General features: G+C 42.8%; 1 protein-coding gene across 1 annotated transcript in view; it reads right to left on the bottom strand.

Moving 5' to 3' along the window:
• The window catches only part of LOC138742224 (rootletin-like), a 375547-nt gene that overhangs the window by 74968 nt on the left and 282783 nt on the right, over nucleotides 1-17796 (bottom strand). Inside the window, exons 17-21 of the mRNA XM_069896335.1 lie at nucleotides 16347-16577; nucleotides 15076-15269; nucleotides 10882-11009; nucleotides 6079-6248; nucleotides 5306-5485 (exon numbers count right to left, since the gene is read on the bottom strand). Coding sequence (XP_069752436.1) covers nucleotides 5306-5485; nucleotides 6079-6248; nucleotides 10882-11009; nucleotides 15076-15269; nucleotides 16347-16577 — 903 coding nt within the window. The remainder of the gene's footprint in view (nucleotides 1-5305; nucleotides 5486-6078; nucleotides 6249-10881; nucleotides 11010-15075; nucleotides 15270-16346; nucleotides 16578-17796) is intronic.

The following is a 17796-nucleotide window of genomic DNA, read 5'->3' as shown; positions in this document are numbered from 1 at the left end:
ATGTCAGTGTGTTGCGGAGTCACTGTCTGCCCAGCGACATGCAGCCAAGAAGTGGCGACATCTCCCAGGCAATGTGTGTCGCCAAATGCGCCATCTTTTACTGACCGACTAGGGTGGCAATCGGCCCATCTAACTGCGCGGTCATTTATCCTGCTACACCGGCATGGATTTGAGGGAAAAGGGGAAAGACTGAAATGGACCCAGGTAGCACTTTCTCCCAATACGGTGGAGGGGATGCGCAATGAACTGCCAGAGGAAGATGTAGAGCCAGGTATAATCACAACATTCAAAGACAACAAGAAATGTTACTGATAAGAAAGATGTGAAGGAAAATGGACCAAATTCAGGCATATGAGACAAGCTTAGCTTGATAACTTGGTCAGCAAGGCTGAAGAGCCTGTTTCCTTACTGTAATTTCTCTGAATCTGTAAGATCTAAGTTTGTTTGACAGGGTAGAAGTTGGGATGTTTTCACCCGAACAAGAGGACACAGCTACAAGATAAGGAATGCTTTCTCTCAGAGGGCAATGAATCTCTGGAAATTACTGCCCCAGAGGCTGGTGTAGGCCAGATCAATGGATTTATTGATCCAATAAATCCTTTTATATCCAGTGGATATAAATTCAAATTTTAAATTTAGACATACAGCACAGTAACAGGCCATTTCACCCCTCGAACCCATGCCACCCAATTAACCTCCACCCCTGGGGAAAATCCACGCAGATACAGGGAGAACAGATAAATTCATTACAGACAGTGTGTGATGCGAACCCTGGTCATGATCACTGGCGCTGTAACAGCATTGCACTAACCACTATGCTAACAGCAAAAGAGTGAGGAGTTGAGTCCTACAGCATAGAAACAGGCCCACAGGCACAGCTTGAAGGTGATGGGGAACTGGCCTGGAAGGGGAAAGGAGGCGAGCACCGATCAGTCACCATCATATTGAATGGCCTGGCGACCTGTTCCTGCTCTTGTTTCCTTAAGATCTTGTGTTAAAGTGAATCGCTAGAGGTTAAAATAGGAAAATAGGAAAGGTGGCTCAAATCTCTCATAATCAACCTTTTCTATGTTGCACTTAATCCATTCTGCCCATTTATCTCAACATCTCTCCATTTATCCTGGAGGTGAACATTGTAAAACTCTGATCATACAGCACATTTGGGATATGGAATGTTGTCAGACTGGCAAAGTTTCCAGACTATTGGATGCTATTAATTACCAACACAATTTTATTTAACTCTTTTTGGATGTTATCCAGAAAAGTAGCACATTGACATAGCGGTTAGCGCAGGGCCAGTGATCAGGACCGAGTTTCAAATCCCATGGTGCCTGTAATAAGCTTGCACATTCTCCCTGTGTCTGCATGGGTCTTTCCTCACGGGCTCAGTTTCCTCACACCTTTCAAAATGTACTAGGGGTTGTAGGCCAATTGGGTGTAATGGGGCGACATGGGCTTGTGCGGTGAAAGGGCCCATTACCGTGCTGCATGTCTACATTTAAATTTAAATTTTCCTGTGTGGCAATTTTAAAGGGAGCACAGGATATGGGGTCTGGGTGAATTTAGAAGGAGAGAACTCCACTGGGTAGCTAACTGTTTGAGGAAATGTTCTCTCCAGAGAATAAAAGGACATCTTAACAAAATATACTGTTGAGCAGTACTCTTAATTTATGTAAATTGTGTAATATACTCTGGAATAAGAGTTACTGCCATGAACAGAAATAGTTAACAATTGACATAAAGCATGGAAGAGGAATCTTCTGACAGGCTTTAAACTTAAACCACATTTATCCTACTTTTGTTATCTCCATCCATCCCCCCTCCCCCACACCAACAGCACAGATTCCGACACTCACCTAAACATAAGTTTCAGTTCGTTTAACATGGTCAATGACAAAAACATTTTTGGGATGCGGGAGGACACCTGAGCATTTGAAGGAAATCCTCGTGGTCGCAGAGAGAACATGCAAACTTCTCATGAATTGCTCAGCTCTCTGCTGATGAATAAATGGGCTACAAGCTGCGCATCTGTGCTGCCCCTAAACCAGTGAGATTTCTTTTTATCTCGAATGTGCATGCAGTCCTCTGTATAGAGCAGTGGTTCTCAACCTTTTCCTTTCCACTCTCATACCACTTTAAGTAATCCCTAGGCCATTGGTACTCGTGATTAGTAAGGGATTGCTTAAGGAGGGATGTGAGTGGGAAGGGAAGGTTGAGAACCACTGCTCTAGATCCAATTTTTACTGAAATATTTTGCTTTAGAAAAATTGTCATTGGCCCATTTCCTTTGGAGTTATGAAACCGTGCACATAACGAGCCAATGAGGGACAATTAAAACAGTGGTTTTCCACCTTTTTCTTTCAAGCACCAATGGCCTAGGGAATATTAAAGGTGGCATGTGAGTGGAAAGAAAAAGGTGGAGAACCACTGGTCTAGAATAAAGCCAAGCACCCAGGGATGGCTCTCTGCACAGTATTAGTCCAACCCCATCAACTGCTTTCAATTACACTGTGATCCTTAAAGAAATTTAAAATCGGTTAGCATGGTGGTTAGCACAATGCTAATACAGTGCCAGAGACCCGGGTACAAATCTGCTGCTGTCTGTAAGGTGTTTGCGTGTTCTCACCATATCTGTGTGGCTTTTAAAGATTTTTATATTTTAGTTTGTCACATATTATCTTTTTGGGTTTTTTTCTCTTTTAAGGTGAGGGGGTGAGAGAAGGGATGAGTGTGAGAGCAGTTTGCTGTTCTCAGTGTCAGATGTGGGAGGTCCTGGAGTCTAGCCTCCTGGACATCCATGTCTGCACTAGGTGTGCTGAGCTGGGCTGATTTGTTTTATGGGAAGGAGGTAGAGGAGAATTGGAGATTTTGAGGGTGCAGAATCTTTATGTTCCTGTTAGGATAAAAGGCAGAGCTAAAGGTTCGAGAGAGCTGTGGGCTTCAAGGCAGATTAGAAAGTTGTTTTCAATTAAAAGGGAGGCCTACATTAAATATAAGAAACAGAGTATAAATGAGATGCTTGGAAAATACATGGATTGTAAAAAGAAGCTTAAGAAAGAAATTAGGAAACCAAAAAGAAGGTAAGAGATGGCAAAAACGAATAGGGTGTAAATAAATCCAAAGGGTTTTACAAATATGTAAATAGCAAAAGGAGAGTGAAGGATAATATTGGTCCTTTAGAGAATTAGAGTGGATGACTGTGTACAGAGCTGAATGAGATGGGGGCGATATTGAACGAATTCTTCTCTTGGGTATTCACTGGGTAAAGGATAAGGAATCGTGTAGGATAAGTGAAGCAAAAGGGGTAATTATGGAAAATGTAGGGATTAGGAAAGAGGGGGTGTTGGAACTTTTGAGGCATGTAAAAGTAGATAAATCTCTGGGTCCCAACAGGATTCTACCCAGGACCTTGAGGGAAGTCAGGGTGGAAATAGCGAAGGCTCTGACAGTGATTTTTCAAAAGTCACTGGGGGTGGGGGGGCATGGTGCTACAGGATTAGCGTATCGCAAATGTGGTTCCTCTGTTTAAAAAGGGCTGCAGTTGTAGGCCCAACAATTATAGGCCAGTAAGTTTGACATCAGTGGTCAATAAACTAATGGAAAGTATTCTTAGAGATAATATGTATAAGTATCTGGAGGGGCAGAGACTGATCAGGGACACCCAACATGGGTTTGTGGGGGGAAGGTCATGTTTGACAAATCCTGTTGAATGTTTTGGAGCTGACTAGGAATGTTGATGAGGGTAGAGCAGTAGATGTTGTCTATATGGATTTCAGTAAGACCTTCAATAAGGTTCCACATGGAAGATTGGTAAGGAAGGTTCAAGCACTAGGTATTAATGTTGAGATAGTCAGATGGGTTCAATGGTGGTTAGAAGGTAGATGCCAGAGTGTCATGGTGGATAACTGTCTGTCAGAATAGAGGCTGGTGACGAGTGGTGTCCTTCAGGGATTGGTGTTGGGTCCCTTGTTGTTTGTCATTTACATTAATTATTTGGATGATGGAGTGGAAAATTGGGTTAATAAATATGAGGACGATAAAAAGATAAGGGGAGTTTTGGTTAGTGAAGATGGTTTTCAGAGACTGCAGAAGGATTTGGACTGTTTAGGAGAGTGGGCTGATAGGTGGCAGATGGAGTTTAATGTGGATAAGTGTGAAGTGCTTCATTATGGGAAGAATAATCAAAACAGGACAAATGCAGTGAAAGGGAGGACATTGAGGAGTGCAGAGGAACAGAGATATCATGGAATAATGGTTCATTGTTCTTTGAAAGTGGATTCTCATGTGATAGAGTGGTAAAGAAGGCTTTTGGTATGCTGGCCTTTATAAATCAAAGCTTAGAATATAGGAATTGGGATGTGATGTTGAGACTGTCCAAGGCATTGGTGAGGCCAAGTTTTGAATATTTTGTGCAGTTCTGGTCGCCAAGTTATAGGAAGGATATCAATAAGATAGAGAGGGTGGAGAGAAGATTGACTAAAATGTTGCCTGGATTGCAGTATCTAGAATACAAAGAAGGATTGAGTAGACTGGGTCTTTATTCATTGGAGTGTAGAAGGTTGAGGGGGGATTTGATTGAGGTCTTTAAAATTATGAGGGGGATTGATAGAGTAGATGTGAATAGGCTCTTCCCCTTGAGGGTAGGTGAGATTGGATGAGAAGTCATGAGTTAAGGGTTAAGGGGTAAAAGTTTAGAAGGAACATGAGAGGGAACTTCTTCACTCAGAAAGTGATGGGTGAGTGGAATGACCTTCCGGAAGAGGTCGTTGCAGCAAGGTCAATTTTGTTATTTAGGGAAAAATTGGATAGGTGCATGGATGAGAGGGGATTGGAGGGTTATGGGCTGGGTGCAGGTAAGTGGGACTAGCGGAGATCACTTAAATCAGTACTGATGAGAGGGGCCAAGAAGGCCTGTTTCTGTACTGTAATTGTTATATGGTTATACAGAATGGTAACAGGCCATTTTGGCCCACATGTCCAATGCTGCCCAATTACACCCAATTAACCTACACACGGTACATTTGGAATGGTGGGAGGAAACCGGAGCCCTTGGGGAAAACCCACGCAGACACAGGGAGAATGTACAAACTCCTTACAGATAGCACAGGATTGCATTCCCTGTTCCATTCGCTGGTGTTGTAAAAGCATTGTGCTCACCTCTGCGCCCATCGTACTGCCCTTCAGGTGCACTGGTTTCCTCACACCTTTCAAAACATGTGGGGTTTTAGGTTAATTTGCATATTGGGGTCATGGGCTGGGAGGGCCTGTTTCCATGCTGTATGTTTAAATTAAACTGACTCATTACCTGCTGTTTCGTGCTCTCAGCCTGAATCAGACTCTCATCCCTTTCTTTTTGCAAAACAAGAATCTCTTCATTCAGCTCCTCTTTCTCCTCCTCAAAACGACTGACCAGATCTTCGTGCTCCTTCTGCAGGGACTGAATGGCCTCTTCCTTATCTGTGGTCAGCTCAAGGCACAGACGTTCCTGTGGACACAAGGGCAAATATGTCACACAAATGCTGTGTAACCTTAACTTCCTCTACTGTGCAAAACTTACCCGAAGTTACCTTTTGTTGCAATAAATTTGATTGGAGCTATCTCTCCAGTCTTGGCTGGAGCATCCTGGGTGATACATGGTATCATGTGTTATACTGTTTGCAATTTGGGTGCTTCTAATATTGACCCTATTAATTATCAGTAAAATAAAGAAACCCTTCAACACACAATACCTCTTATACCTTTGAGAGCAGGGGACGTTACTACAAGAATTTTGTTCAAGAAATTAAGGTAGTGTCCTTGATATCCTGAACTAAGGTTTTGACCTGAAACATTGACTGTCCAATTCCCTCCATGGACACTGTCTAATACAGAGTTCTCCCAGTCATCCCAGCCTTTGGTTCAAAATTTCAGGATTGTTTTTTTTTTAATGGCTCCCTGGTAAGGTTTTTTAAAGGGCTCTGAATAGCTAACACAAATAAAGAGAGTGGATTGTGCAATGGAATTGCGCCACACAAATGTAAAACCTGATGTTTGGCTGATGGCTCGTCACCAAGCTGCCGTGGCTTGATTCCCACCTACCTTCTCTCTCTGAAGTTGCTCGATGTCCTCCTCATGGAGCAGCTGTTCATTTTTCAGTGAGATCTGCACCTCCTGCTCCACTTGACCCAGTTTTTGCTGCAACAACTCATTGTCTTGCTCAGCGTTGATTCGCTGCAAGTCCATCTCTTTACGGATGAAGTCAACCTCAGCTGAAACACAACAAACGGACAATTAACTTGCAGGGTAAACTGAGCACGTCATCAAAAAAAATAGGGTGGCACAACTGGCGCAGTGGTTAGGTCAATGCTGTTACAGAGGCAATGATTTGGATCACACGCTGTCTGTAAGGAGTTTGTACACTCTTCCCATATCTGCATGGGTTTTCCCCGTGGGCTTCGGTTTCTTCCTACCCTCCAAAATGTAGTGGGGTTGTAGGTCAATTGGGTGTAAATTGGGCGGGATGGGCTCGTGGGCTGATAGGGCCTGTTACCGTGCTCTATGTCTAAATTAAAAAAAAATATTCAGCAACCCCCCCGCTCAGTCTTAGACAGGTGTGCAATGTGACTGCTTGAAAGAGCTGAGTGGAACTCTGTTGAGAATGGAGTGCACCTATGTAAACTAGATGACGAGGCAGTAAACTATAAGGATGCAAAGCAAGTTGGAGAAATAGACCAAAATGTATCTGCGGCTGAAGCTAAAGATACCAAAAGAATGTTGTCTTCAGGAAGAAAGGAAATGTTGAAGTTTTTTTTACTGATTCAGTGACATTTCATGCACTTTACAGTTGCTGAGATGGTGGTTTAAATGAATCCACTGTTGCAATGCAGAGAAACTGTGTAGCCAGTGAATGCATTCGAAGGTCCAACAAGTAGATTGGCTGCACTATCCTTCATCAGGGCTTATTACATTCATCTATTTGGAAACATGGAAATACAGTCCCGGGTCTCATCCCAAGGAAGATACTTCTAATAATGTAACATCTTCTTTCAGACGCAGGTCCCTGGAGCCTCCATTTTGATGTAATCACGAAGAAGGCTCGCTAGCGGCTATACTTTGTGAGGTGTTTGAGGAGATTCGGTATGTTACCTGTCTTCTACAAGTGTATAACGGAGAGGATTCTGGCTGGTTGCATTACCGTCTGGTATGCAGGGGTGCAGTGCTGCAGGAGCTCATCAGAATGCTGCTCCGGCACCTCAGGGGGCAGCTCTGGCACCTCAGGGGGCAGCTCTGGCACCTCAGGGGGCAGCTCTAGGCACCTCCTTGTAACTGTTTGTGGTGAGCTCTGGCACCTGAACAATTAGCACTGCCTCCTATTAGTATGGAGGTGCTAAATCTCAGGACCAAAATAAACTCCCTAACTCGGCCTGCGACATCACGGGAACCAGACTTCACTGCATCAAGGACATCCACATGAGGCAGTGTCTTAAAAAAGCAGCCTCTATCTTCAAAGATCCCCACCATCCAGGCCATGCCCTCTTCACTCTGCTACCATCGGGAAAAAAGACAAGCACTCAGCGGCACAAGGACAGCTTCTTCCCCACTGCCATCAGATTCCTGAATAATCATTGAACCACAGACACTGCCTTACTTTTCGTGCACTATTATTTAAATATTTAATTTTTTTTTATTGTTGTAAGATGGTTTATAAAATGATGTTTTTATAATGGAATAAGTTAATAAAATACATGTTTAAAAAGGGGGAATAAGATTAGGTAGTTTTGGTCACTTTTCACAAGCAAACATCACATTATAGAAACAGAAACAGAAAGAGAGGGAGTAAGAGGGAGATAAAAGCCGCAGCAGTCAGTTAAAGGTGGGCAAAGTGAAAAGCCTGCTAAAGACACAATTTCATGATGGGTTTTGAGTTCTGAGTTCACAGACAGTTTGCAGTGGAATTTGCTATGCTAAGAGGGTCATGCGCTTTTGCAAACAGAGAGAGTAAAACAGGCTTTCTGTGTGTGTGTGTGTGTGTGTGTGTGTGTGTGTGTGTGTGTGTGTGTGTGTGTGTGTGTGTGTGTGTGTGTGTGTGTGTGTGTGTGTGTGAGAGAGAGAGAGAGAGAGAGAGAGAGATCAGTTCTGCAGTTTTACAGACAGCAGCAGTAGCTGGGACTGGAACAGGACAAGCTGACAAGTTTGTGGAAAAAAACCCATTTGGAAGATGGGTTGTGATTGCTTAGTTCAGCCTTATCAAGGCCCTTGTAGTTCACGCAAGAGGAGAGGACTGGCTGATTAATGTTTCACTTCAAATAAGAGAAACAAAAAGGAACTCTGTGGTGACCTGAAAGAAAGAGGTTATCATCTGGAGAACACTGAGGGGGCATGTATCGTCAGCAAGGCACTGAAGTGACTGATTAAAAAGGAACATCAAATCTCTCTCTGAAAACCAAGAAGAACCTTCCTGAGCGGTAACCATTTACTTTCGAGCACCAAAGCCTGGTGAACTTTATACATGTTAAATGAGAAGTGAGATTCGACTGTGAATTAAATAACTTTTCTGAACTTACACACATATTACATATAAGTGTGCTTAGAATTAGAAGGGGGTTAACTTAGGTCAGTTAAGTCAATAGTGATAAGTTAAAGTCTGATTCTGTTCATGTTTAAAGATAATTAAAAGCAACTTGTATAAGTAACCATTTGTCTTGGTGAATATCTATTGCTGCTGGGTTTTGGGGTCCTCTGGGCTCATAACAGTTGGTCAAAAATGAAACAAATTTTTGCAAGTGGTGTTGACCAGTCCTTACAATATTCTAATTTTCTAGATGATTATCATCTTGACCAAAATGATATTTTCAACCACTAGTACCGTGGACCGTTTTCATAGTACCGTGTTCTGTCTTCCATGTTAAATGAAGTGTGACAGAGTACTTTGAGGTGGTTTGGGAGGAATTGCTCGAGTAGCTTTAAAACACTTTAAAACACAGAATTTTTGCAGGGCTTTTGCAGAATGCTTTTTGCAAAGAAAGCAACAAAGTTGCAGAATACAGCTTGCCTGGGAGAGCATGTGATTTTTGCAGGTAGGGAGAGAACAGTTTTGCTCTCAGAGATGAGACACAGAAATCAGTTCCAGTAGGTCAAAGCGAGCAAACTTTGAAAGGCTGCCTGGTCAAAGGAGAAGGCTGGTGGTCTGAAAGGTGACCTGAAAGAAAGAGAATCATCTGGAGAACCCTGAAGGGGGCAAGTTTCATCAGCAAGACTGAGAAGGAATCAGTTGTGGATTCCTGAAAATAAATCTCTCTCTGAAAATCAGCAAGAACCCTCCTGAGTGGTAACCATTTCCCTGTTAAACACCAAAGCCTGGTGAACTTTGTTCATGTTAACTTCTGTGCACAGTACAAGAATTGCCTGCAGCCAGTGATGCAAAGAACTTTTCTAATCTTGAATATACATTTCACACACATGCACTTCGTATTAGAGACGGGAGGGATTAAGTAGGTTAGGTTGGTTAAGTAAGTTGATAGTAAAAAGTTAAAGTTTAATTCTGTTTTCTTGTTCAAATATAATTAAAAACTACTTTTGTTTAAGTAACCCTGTGCTGTGGGACATATCTATTGCAGCTGGTTTTTGGGGTCATCTGGACTCCATAACACAAGAAATCATTCAAGTGGTCTGCGGAGCCTCTAGAAAATGAAGTTTTATATATGTTCGAAATGTACCAGGGGTGTAGACTGAGTGGTTGTAATTTGGGCAGCACGGATTCATAGGCCGAAATGGCTTATCACCATGCTGTATGTCTAAAATAAATAAATCTAAAACCATCATACTTCTGGTGTCATTCTGTTGATTTTTTTTTAATATGCTTGGGTGTAATCCAAACAAGTTTTATCTTTTATCTTCCCAGATTCTTCATCAATTATCCCTACTTTCTATAATATCCTCCCACCAACTTCAACCATCTATTTCAGATTTTTCTGTTTAAAATCATATCTTTCTGGAGTAAATACGTCAAATAATTCTTCAATATTTTCACTATCATGACTCGTGAATTGATTCTGTTCTTCTCTTGGTTTTCCTTTATATTATGCCTTAAAATTTTATGTACTTTAATCATTTTATTTTGCAGTGTTTCTAATTATTCTTAAGTTGATTTGAATTTTTCTCTGTCCTCTACATTTTATGTTAAAACAGTCTAATGAACCTTCTTTCTTTGGCTTGGCTTCGCGGACGAAGATTTATGGAGGGGGTAAAAGTCCACGTCAGCTGCAGGCTCGTTTGTGGCTGACAAGTCTGATGCGGGACAGGCAGACACGGTTGCAGCGGCTGCAGGGGAAAATTGGTTGGTTGGGGTTGGGTGTTGGGTTTTTCCTCCTTTGCCTTTTGTCAGTGAGGTGGGCTCTGCGGTCTTCTTCAAAGGAGGTTGCTGCCCGCCGAACTGTGAGGCGCCACGTGAACCTTAGGGAAGTGTTAAAAGACCAGAGGTCAATGTAGCAGAGAGCACTTTCCCAGGTTCCAACCCGACACTTTATGTAAGGAGTTTGTTCTCCCCGTGACCATGGGTTTCCTCCAGGTGCTTCGATTTCCTCCCTAATACATACAGGATCAAGACGTTAATTGGCCATGTGGGTGTATTTGGGCAACACGGGCTCAGGGGCGGAAAGGCCTGTTAAATTAAATGATGTTGCTCGGTGCCTGAAAAGATGTCAGGAGAATATGGTGTAATGGTGCATATAGCCCGAAAGGGAACCAAAATACATACTGAATCTGATGGTCTAACACCGGAATGTAGAGAGAATCTTGAGCCCATTATTCACAGCTGGGCAAATCATCTGCACACAAGCACATGCACAAGTTTACGTGCACCTTCATACAAAACAGACACACTGATAAAAATGTTCCTATCACCTAGAAGTGACTCCTTAGCAAGTAGAATAGATTGCTTCTCTCCTTCAAGCTGATCCTTGCAGGTCTGGAGCTGCACCCCAAGCTGCTGAGTGACGAAGAGGTTGGTCTCTAGAGCTTCCTTTTCGGACCTGGAAGGTAGAGTAAAATGATAAGCACGATCAGGGCTAAGGGCTGACATGCAATATCATGGGCACTTGGGATCAAGTTGAACCACACATTCAGGGATAATGGCAAAGAGCAGTCAGGATTGATCTGTCTGAGTTTTGGATCTATTCACAGGTTGCAGCTGGAAGCCTTTCATTTGCTGACAGAGGTGTAAGTTTACCTTTCTGTTGGTTAAGTGTTGTAGTTCACACCTCACCTCAACCCTCTATCTGAAACTCTGGTCTTATCTGGATTCGCATCTGTGGCCAGCCACTGCTCACAGATGTTGCAGGGTCTATCAAACAAAGCCTTACTGTTGCCCATGGATGGCAGGGAGGGTCAGTGAAGTATGGCATCTGCAGTAGGCTACAATATGAGGAAACAACATCCCAATGTGAGACCATGGACACATCAGAATTTTAGTAATAAAGGCATATAGCACACTGCCTTCTCCAAGGAAGTGCTCTCCTGGGCACCAGTAATGTCACTGGTAGAGGTTCTGCCTCACAGTTCAAGGGACCTGGGCTCAATCCTGTCCTTGAGTGGTGTCAATGTGGAGTTTACATGTTTTCCCTGTGACTATGTGAGTTTCCGCTGGGAGCTAGATTCTCAAAGATCCCAAAGTTCAGGGGCCCTGACTGATAAATTCAAAATGTCCTCAGCCATGGGTGAGGAGCCAGAGGATTGAGGGTAGCTAATGTTGTTCCATTGTTTAAAACAGGCTCAAAAAATAACCAGGCAATTATAGGCCGAAGAGGCTGACGTCAGTAGTAGGTAAATTATTGGAAGGAGTTCTGAGAGACAGGATATATAGGAATTTGGACAGTTAAGAATAGCCAGCTTGGCTTTGTGCGTGGTAGGTCATGTTTAACAAATCTTTTGGAGTTTTTCGAGGAGGTTACAGGTTAGCAGGAAGATGGATGAAGGAAAGGCTGTGGATATTGTCTGCATGGACTTGAGTAAAAACTTTGACAAGGTCCCACCCACATGGTTAGTTCAGAAGGTTATGACACTAGGTATTCAAGGAGAGGTGGCAAACTGGATTCAAAATTGGCTGTGTGGGTGAAGACAAAGGGTGGTAGTGGATGGTTGCTTTTGGGATTGGAGGCCTGACCATTGTTGTTTGGTGTAAACATGATAACGTGAATTGGATCAGTAAGTTTGTTGATGATACAAAGATAGGAGGTGTTGTGGCAAGGGAGGTTATCAAAGCTTGCAGAATGGGCCAAAAAGTGGCAGATAAAGTTTAATGCAGACAAGTGTGAGGTGATGCATTTTGGAAGGGCAAACCAAGGTAGGAGATAAACAGTTAATGATGAGGCACTAAGGAGTGCGGAGGAGCAGAGGGATCTAGGAGTGCAGATACATTGTTCTCTGAAGGTGGTGTCGCAGGTGGACAGGGATGTAAAGAAAGCTTTTGCCATCTTAGTCTTTATAAATCAGAGTATTGAGTACAGGAGTTTGGATGTTATGTTGAAGTTGTTTAAGACAATGGTGAAGACAAATTTGGAATATTGTGTGCAATTCTGTGTGCCTAACTACAGGAAGGATATCAACAAGATTGAAAGAGAGCAGAGAAGATTTACTAGGATGTTTCTAGGTCTTCAGGGGTTGAGTTAAGGGAAAGATTAAACAGGTTAGGATTTTATTCCTTGGAGAAGAATGAGGGGATACTTGATAGAGGTTTACAAGATTATGAGAGGTATAGACAGAGTAGATGCAAATAGACTTTTTACACTGTGATTAGGGGAGATAAATACGAGAGGTCATAGTTTTAAGCTGAAAGGGGGAGAAGTTTAGGGGGAACATTAGGGGGAATTTCTTCACTCAGAAGATGTTGGGAGTGTGGAAAGAGCTGCCATCTGATATGGTGAATGGGGGCTCGATCATGTGTTTTAAGAGTACATTAGATAGGTACATGGATGGGAGAGGACTGGAGGGTTACGAAATGGGAGCAAGTCAGTGGGACTAGGGAGATGATGGTCGGGACAGACTAGAGGGGCTGAATGACATGTTTGCTGTGCTGCAGCGTTCTAACCTAAAGATGTGTGGGGTGGTGATAATCATGGACTGCTCTGACAACATGAAACATCTGTCTGTACTACTGCAACTCTACTTTAATCTTACACAGTGGTCACTGTGAATATTTATTATTTATCTTTGTTAATTATTATCTCTTTTTCATCTTATGTATACTATTGTGGTTGTTTCATCTCATGAAGTACTTATTCAGCTTCAGCAATTAAGAATTTTGGAGCATATGTACATTGTACGATGCATATGGACAAACTGATTATCATTGAATAATAAACTGGGAAGGGGGTAGAACCTGGGGGGCTGGTATTGATGGGAATGTTGGGAAAATAAATATCGGATTAGTGTAGGACTATAAATGGGGGTTGTAGAATCATAAGGGTTTTAGTTAAGCAGATGCAGATGCTGGAGAAACTCAACGGGTTGTACTGGAAGCAAAAGACAGTCGACATTTTGGGCCTGCGCCTTTCGTCAGGAACGTTGTCATTGACTGCCTTTTACTTCCTATGAATACTGTGTGTGCTGCTGTGGTTTTCCAACACAATCGGGTACTGCATCCTCAAAGTTTTACAGCACCAAAATAGGCCCTTCGACCCATATACTTCTGAACCTTTCCAATGTATCGACCTGTCTAAATGTCTATTATATCTATTGTATTTGCCACTATTCCCACCACCCTCAGATGTTGTTGATGGATGTTTCTTCATTCTGTCCTTCAGTGGAGGGTCTTTTTTTTTCCTCTGGTACTGCTGTTGATCTAATTTAAAATTTCCTGGACCCTGGTCGATGTGGACCAAAGGGTCAAAGGGCTTGTTTTACTGCTTTTTGACTCCATGCTCAACATCTCTTTATATTCAGTGCCTGGAACACATGGAGTGGTGGTAGAAGCTGGTACAATTATAATATTTAAAAGACTCTTAAGTAGGCACATGGCTGTAAAAAAACTGTGAGGTGGGGATGGGTTAGATCAGTAATTTTCAAACTTTTTCTTTCCACTCATATACCACCTTAAGAAATCCCTATGTCATAGGAGATTCCAATAATCCAGTGGTTAGAGCACTGCTCTTGTAAACCAGGGGTTGTGAGTTTGTTCCTCACTGCGGCTTAATTTCTGTGAGGGGCACTGGACAAAAGTGGCGACTCTTCGTCTTCCTTACGGTAGACAAAATTCAAGAATATCATGTATGTTACATTTAGAATGTTTAGTATTACGTGACAATAATGGAACCTTTAGGTGCTCTGTGATTGGTAAGGGATTACTTAAGGTGGGATGTGAGTGGGAAAAAAATGGTTGAGAGTCACTGCTCTAGACCCAATTGTTACTAAAATATTTTGTTTGAGAAAAATTGCCATTGGCCCATTTTCTTTGGAGTTCTGCAGCTGTACAATTAGGGACGATTAAAACTGTGGTTTTCAAACTTTTTCTTTCCACTCACATCCCCCTTAAGCAATCCCTTACTAATCACAGAGCACTGACGGCACAGGGAATATTTAAGGTGGGATGTGAGTAGAAAGAAAAAGGTTGAAACCCACTGGGTTAAATTGTGTCGATTTCTATAGATAGGCAGAACATCATGGGCTGAAGAGCCCCTACCGTGGTCTACTATTCTGTCCATTAAAGCCATTCCCAAGCTTCCAGTGACCTCTTGCCCACAGCTGTGAATTACACCAGCATCATTCAGGCAGTAATGAGACAAAATTTAATGCACAGCCATTCCTTTACTGTTGCTTCCATTGAATGGTGTTCAGAATGGGAATCCAACATAAACATTTGCCTTCACTCATTGCAACGTACGAATACTGGAGCATAAGAACATGCGAGGTTGGGGTGGTCACTGATCTGTCTCAGGCCTCATGTCTGAGGCTAGCAAAAGAATCCTGACTTCTTGTAGGTATGCAAGCCAGGGCCAAAGGTTTGAATGGAACATCTGATGTCAGACAATGGGTAACAATTTTATTCAAGGTTTACTCTAAGGAAGGCATTCAGTAACAGCGGCCAGTTTCAGAATCCCCTACCTGAGGGCAGCGTTCTCTTCAGACAGGGCTTGGGTCTCCCTCTCAGTAGCTGCCAGCTGTACTACCAGAGTGGCCTTCTCCTTCATCAGCTCTTCCTTCTCCTTGTTGGCCCGGAGCAGTCCTGCTTTTTGTATTTCCCCGTCCCACTGTACCTCAATCAGCTGCTCGCTCAGAGTTTCCTTCTGCCGATTCACCTGTATGGGAGAGGCAGAGTGCAAGATTCAGCACACACCGGGACCTGCCAGAGAGAGAGGTGCAGGGCACTGGACACTCCCTGAAAAGGAAGCACTTGGGCTGCAATTTGACCCAAAGATATAGCGGTCACGGCAATCGGTTCTACCTCCAGAATCTGTGAATTCACATGATCTTTACAGACAAATAGAACATGGGAACAGGCTCATAATGTTTACACTGAACGCAATGCTAAATTAAATCTTTTCTGCTTCCAAAGGATCCGTGCTCCTTCAATTCCCTGCATGGTCATAGGTCAATCTAACAGTCCCTTAGTAACCCATTCCAGTCACCCACCACTCTCTGAGTAAAAAAAAACCTGTGTGTACATCTTTTTTAAAGTTTTCCTTTCTCACCCTAAATTCATATCCTCCAGCATTTGACACTTGCCCAGTGTTTTAACACATTCCTTTAACTACAGCAAGGATAATTGGTTTCCCAGTTTCCAATTAATTTCACAAAGCAACTCAGGTAGGCAAATCTCCTGTAACCTTTGCAATGACATACCTTGCACTGCCATAATATTTTCGGCATCTCAAAATGGTCATAGGTTAATGTGAAAGATGACTAAAAAAATTGACATAATTGGATTATGGCCATTTTATAGAATAAGAGAGAAAGAGGGAGAGAGAGTGAGAGGCAGAGATGGAAGGAGAGGGAGAAAGCGAAGGAGGGAGAGGGAGAGAGGGAGAGAGAGTTGTGAGGGGGAGACAGAGAGAATAAGAGATTTAGAGAAAGAGTGCGAGGGGGAGACAGGGAGAGAGAGTGAGAGAGGGAAAGGCAGGCAGAGATGGAGAGGGAGAAAATGAAAGAGGGAGAGGGAGCAAGGGAGTGTGAGGGGGAGAGAGAGAAAGAGAGGGAGAATGACTGGAGTTTTCACAGGCTGCTTCATTTGCTATTATTTATTTGAGAACATGTTCAAGGAGATGACTTGCCAATTGTGTATTTGTCTGATTTCCCTTCAGTGGCCTCCTCAACTCCATGCACAGTAACAATGCTGGCAGAACTGCTCCTGCAGCTAAATGCCACACAGTTCATACCTGCACAAGCTGCTCTTCCAGCTGATGCTTCGCACTCTGGAGCACTGACACGTTGTGTTTGAGCTGCTCGTGACTTGCCTCCGCCATCTGCAGAGATTGGTCTAAATCGTGTTTTTCTTTGTCCAGGTCCTTTTTCTCCTGCTCCACACGGAATAACGCATCCTTGATACTGGTCTTTGCCTTCTCAATCTCTTTCTTCTGTCCTTGGAGAACTGACCTATCATCTTCCATCTCAAAGAATACATTTAAAAGAGATTTAATCAGGTATGGGGTAGAAAAGATTTAGAAGGATATAGACCAAAAGTAGGCAAATGGGACTAGCTGGGTCAGCATTGGGCAGGTTGGGATGAAGGGCCTGTTTCCATGCTATAAAACTCCATGACCCTTAAGAGAACAGATACATTTAACTGGTCTTAACCCCACGTTTTAACTGTCCAAGCTCCATATTGGCCTAAATCTACATGATAAACATCATATGAAAGGATTGGTTATGAATTTATAAGTAGAGGGTACACCAGCTGATGAGGGGAATATATTGTCTTGTCCTTCAGCAGAGCTCTCACTGAACATGGGATAAAATAGTTCATCCTTTAAAAAGCAAAATTTATTTAAAAAAACCAATCATGATGAACAATTTGATGGAAGTGGGCTAATAGTTCTAACATCCCTCCCAGAACTTTTATTTTTCAGGTGCCTTGATGTTCGGTATGGGTGATCATGTTTCTCCACCCATCACAGTCTCTGACTCTCCGAATTGCCTTTTTGTTGTTGTAATTGTAGGTGTCGGGGCTGAGTGATCACTCAGCTAAAGGAGGTTTAAGGCGCTCCTTCTGTCTGATAGGCTACAGCTTTCCCTTGGGCAAGGTGTAGGAACTGCTTAGCCTCCAATCAGGGTCTCGTGAAGCCACGGATTGCAGCTGGTGGATGGTTTTAACAGGTGGATTCTACAAATTGGAATTTATGGTTGTAAAACCAAAAATGCTGGGCACATGGATCTGCTGATCAATGACCAGAGTGACCCACCCAGTATGGACACTGCAACTGAAGGCGGCAAAAGGAAACCACTTCAGTATTTTTCCTTGTAAAATCATGAACTCAAACCATAAATTAATGATTGTAAATCTGTATCAAATGGTGTAAACTAATAAAATCTGCTGTTTTTAAAAGAGAAGCACATCTCTGGTGTCAAGACAAAGCCTTCATCGACTGGACAAACTGGACAATCAGCTGAGTACCTGACAGCAGGATAAGCCCTCTAACCCCATCTACTAACCCTGACTGGAGATACAAGTCCATTAGTGGGCGGTATCTCTGCCGTAGTTTATCTGGAGTGAAGATCAAATTTGATGAATGTCAGTGAACAAATCCTTTAAAATGTTTGTCCATACACAAAACTCAAGATGTTTAAAGGTAAATGTTCCCTTCTGGTCAGTAGACTCCCAATCTCATT

This window comes from Narcine bancroftii, chromosome 9 (genome assembly GCF_036971445.1).
Source record: "Narcine bancroftii isolate sNarBan1 chromosome 9, sNarBan1.hap1, whole genome shotgun sequence".
NCBI classification, from domain to species: Eukaryota; Metazoa; Chordata; class Chondrichthyes; order Torpediniformes; family Narcinidae; genus Narcine; species Narcine bancroftii.
Note: the sequence above shows the minus strand (reverse complement) of the source record. Positions and strands in the feature narration are given on the sequence as shown.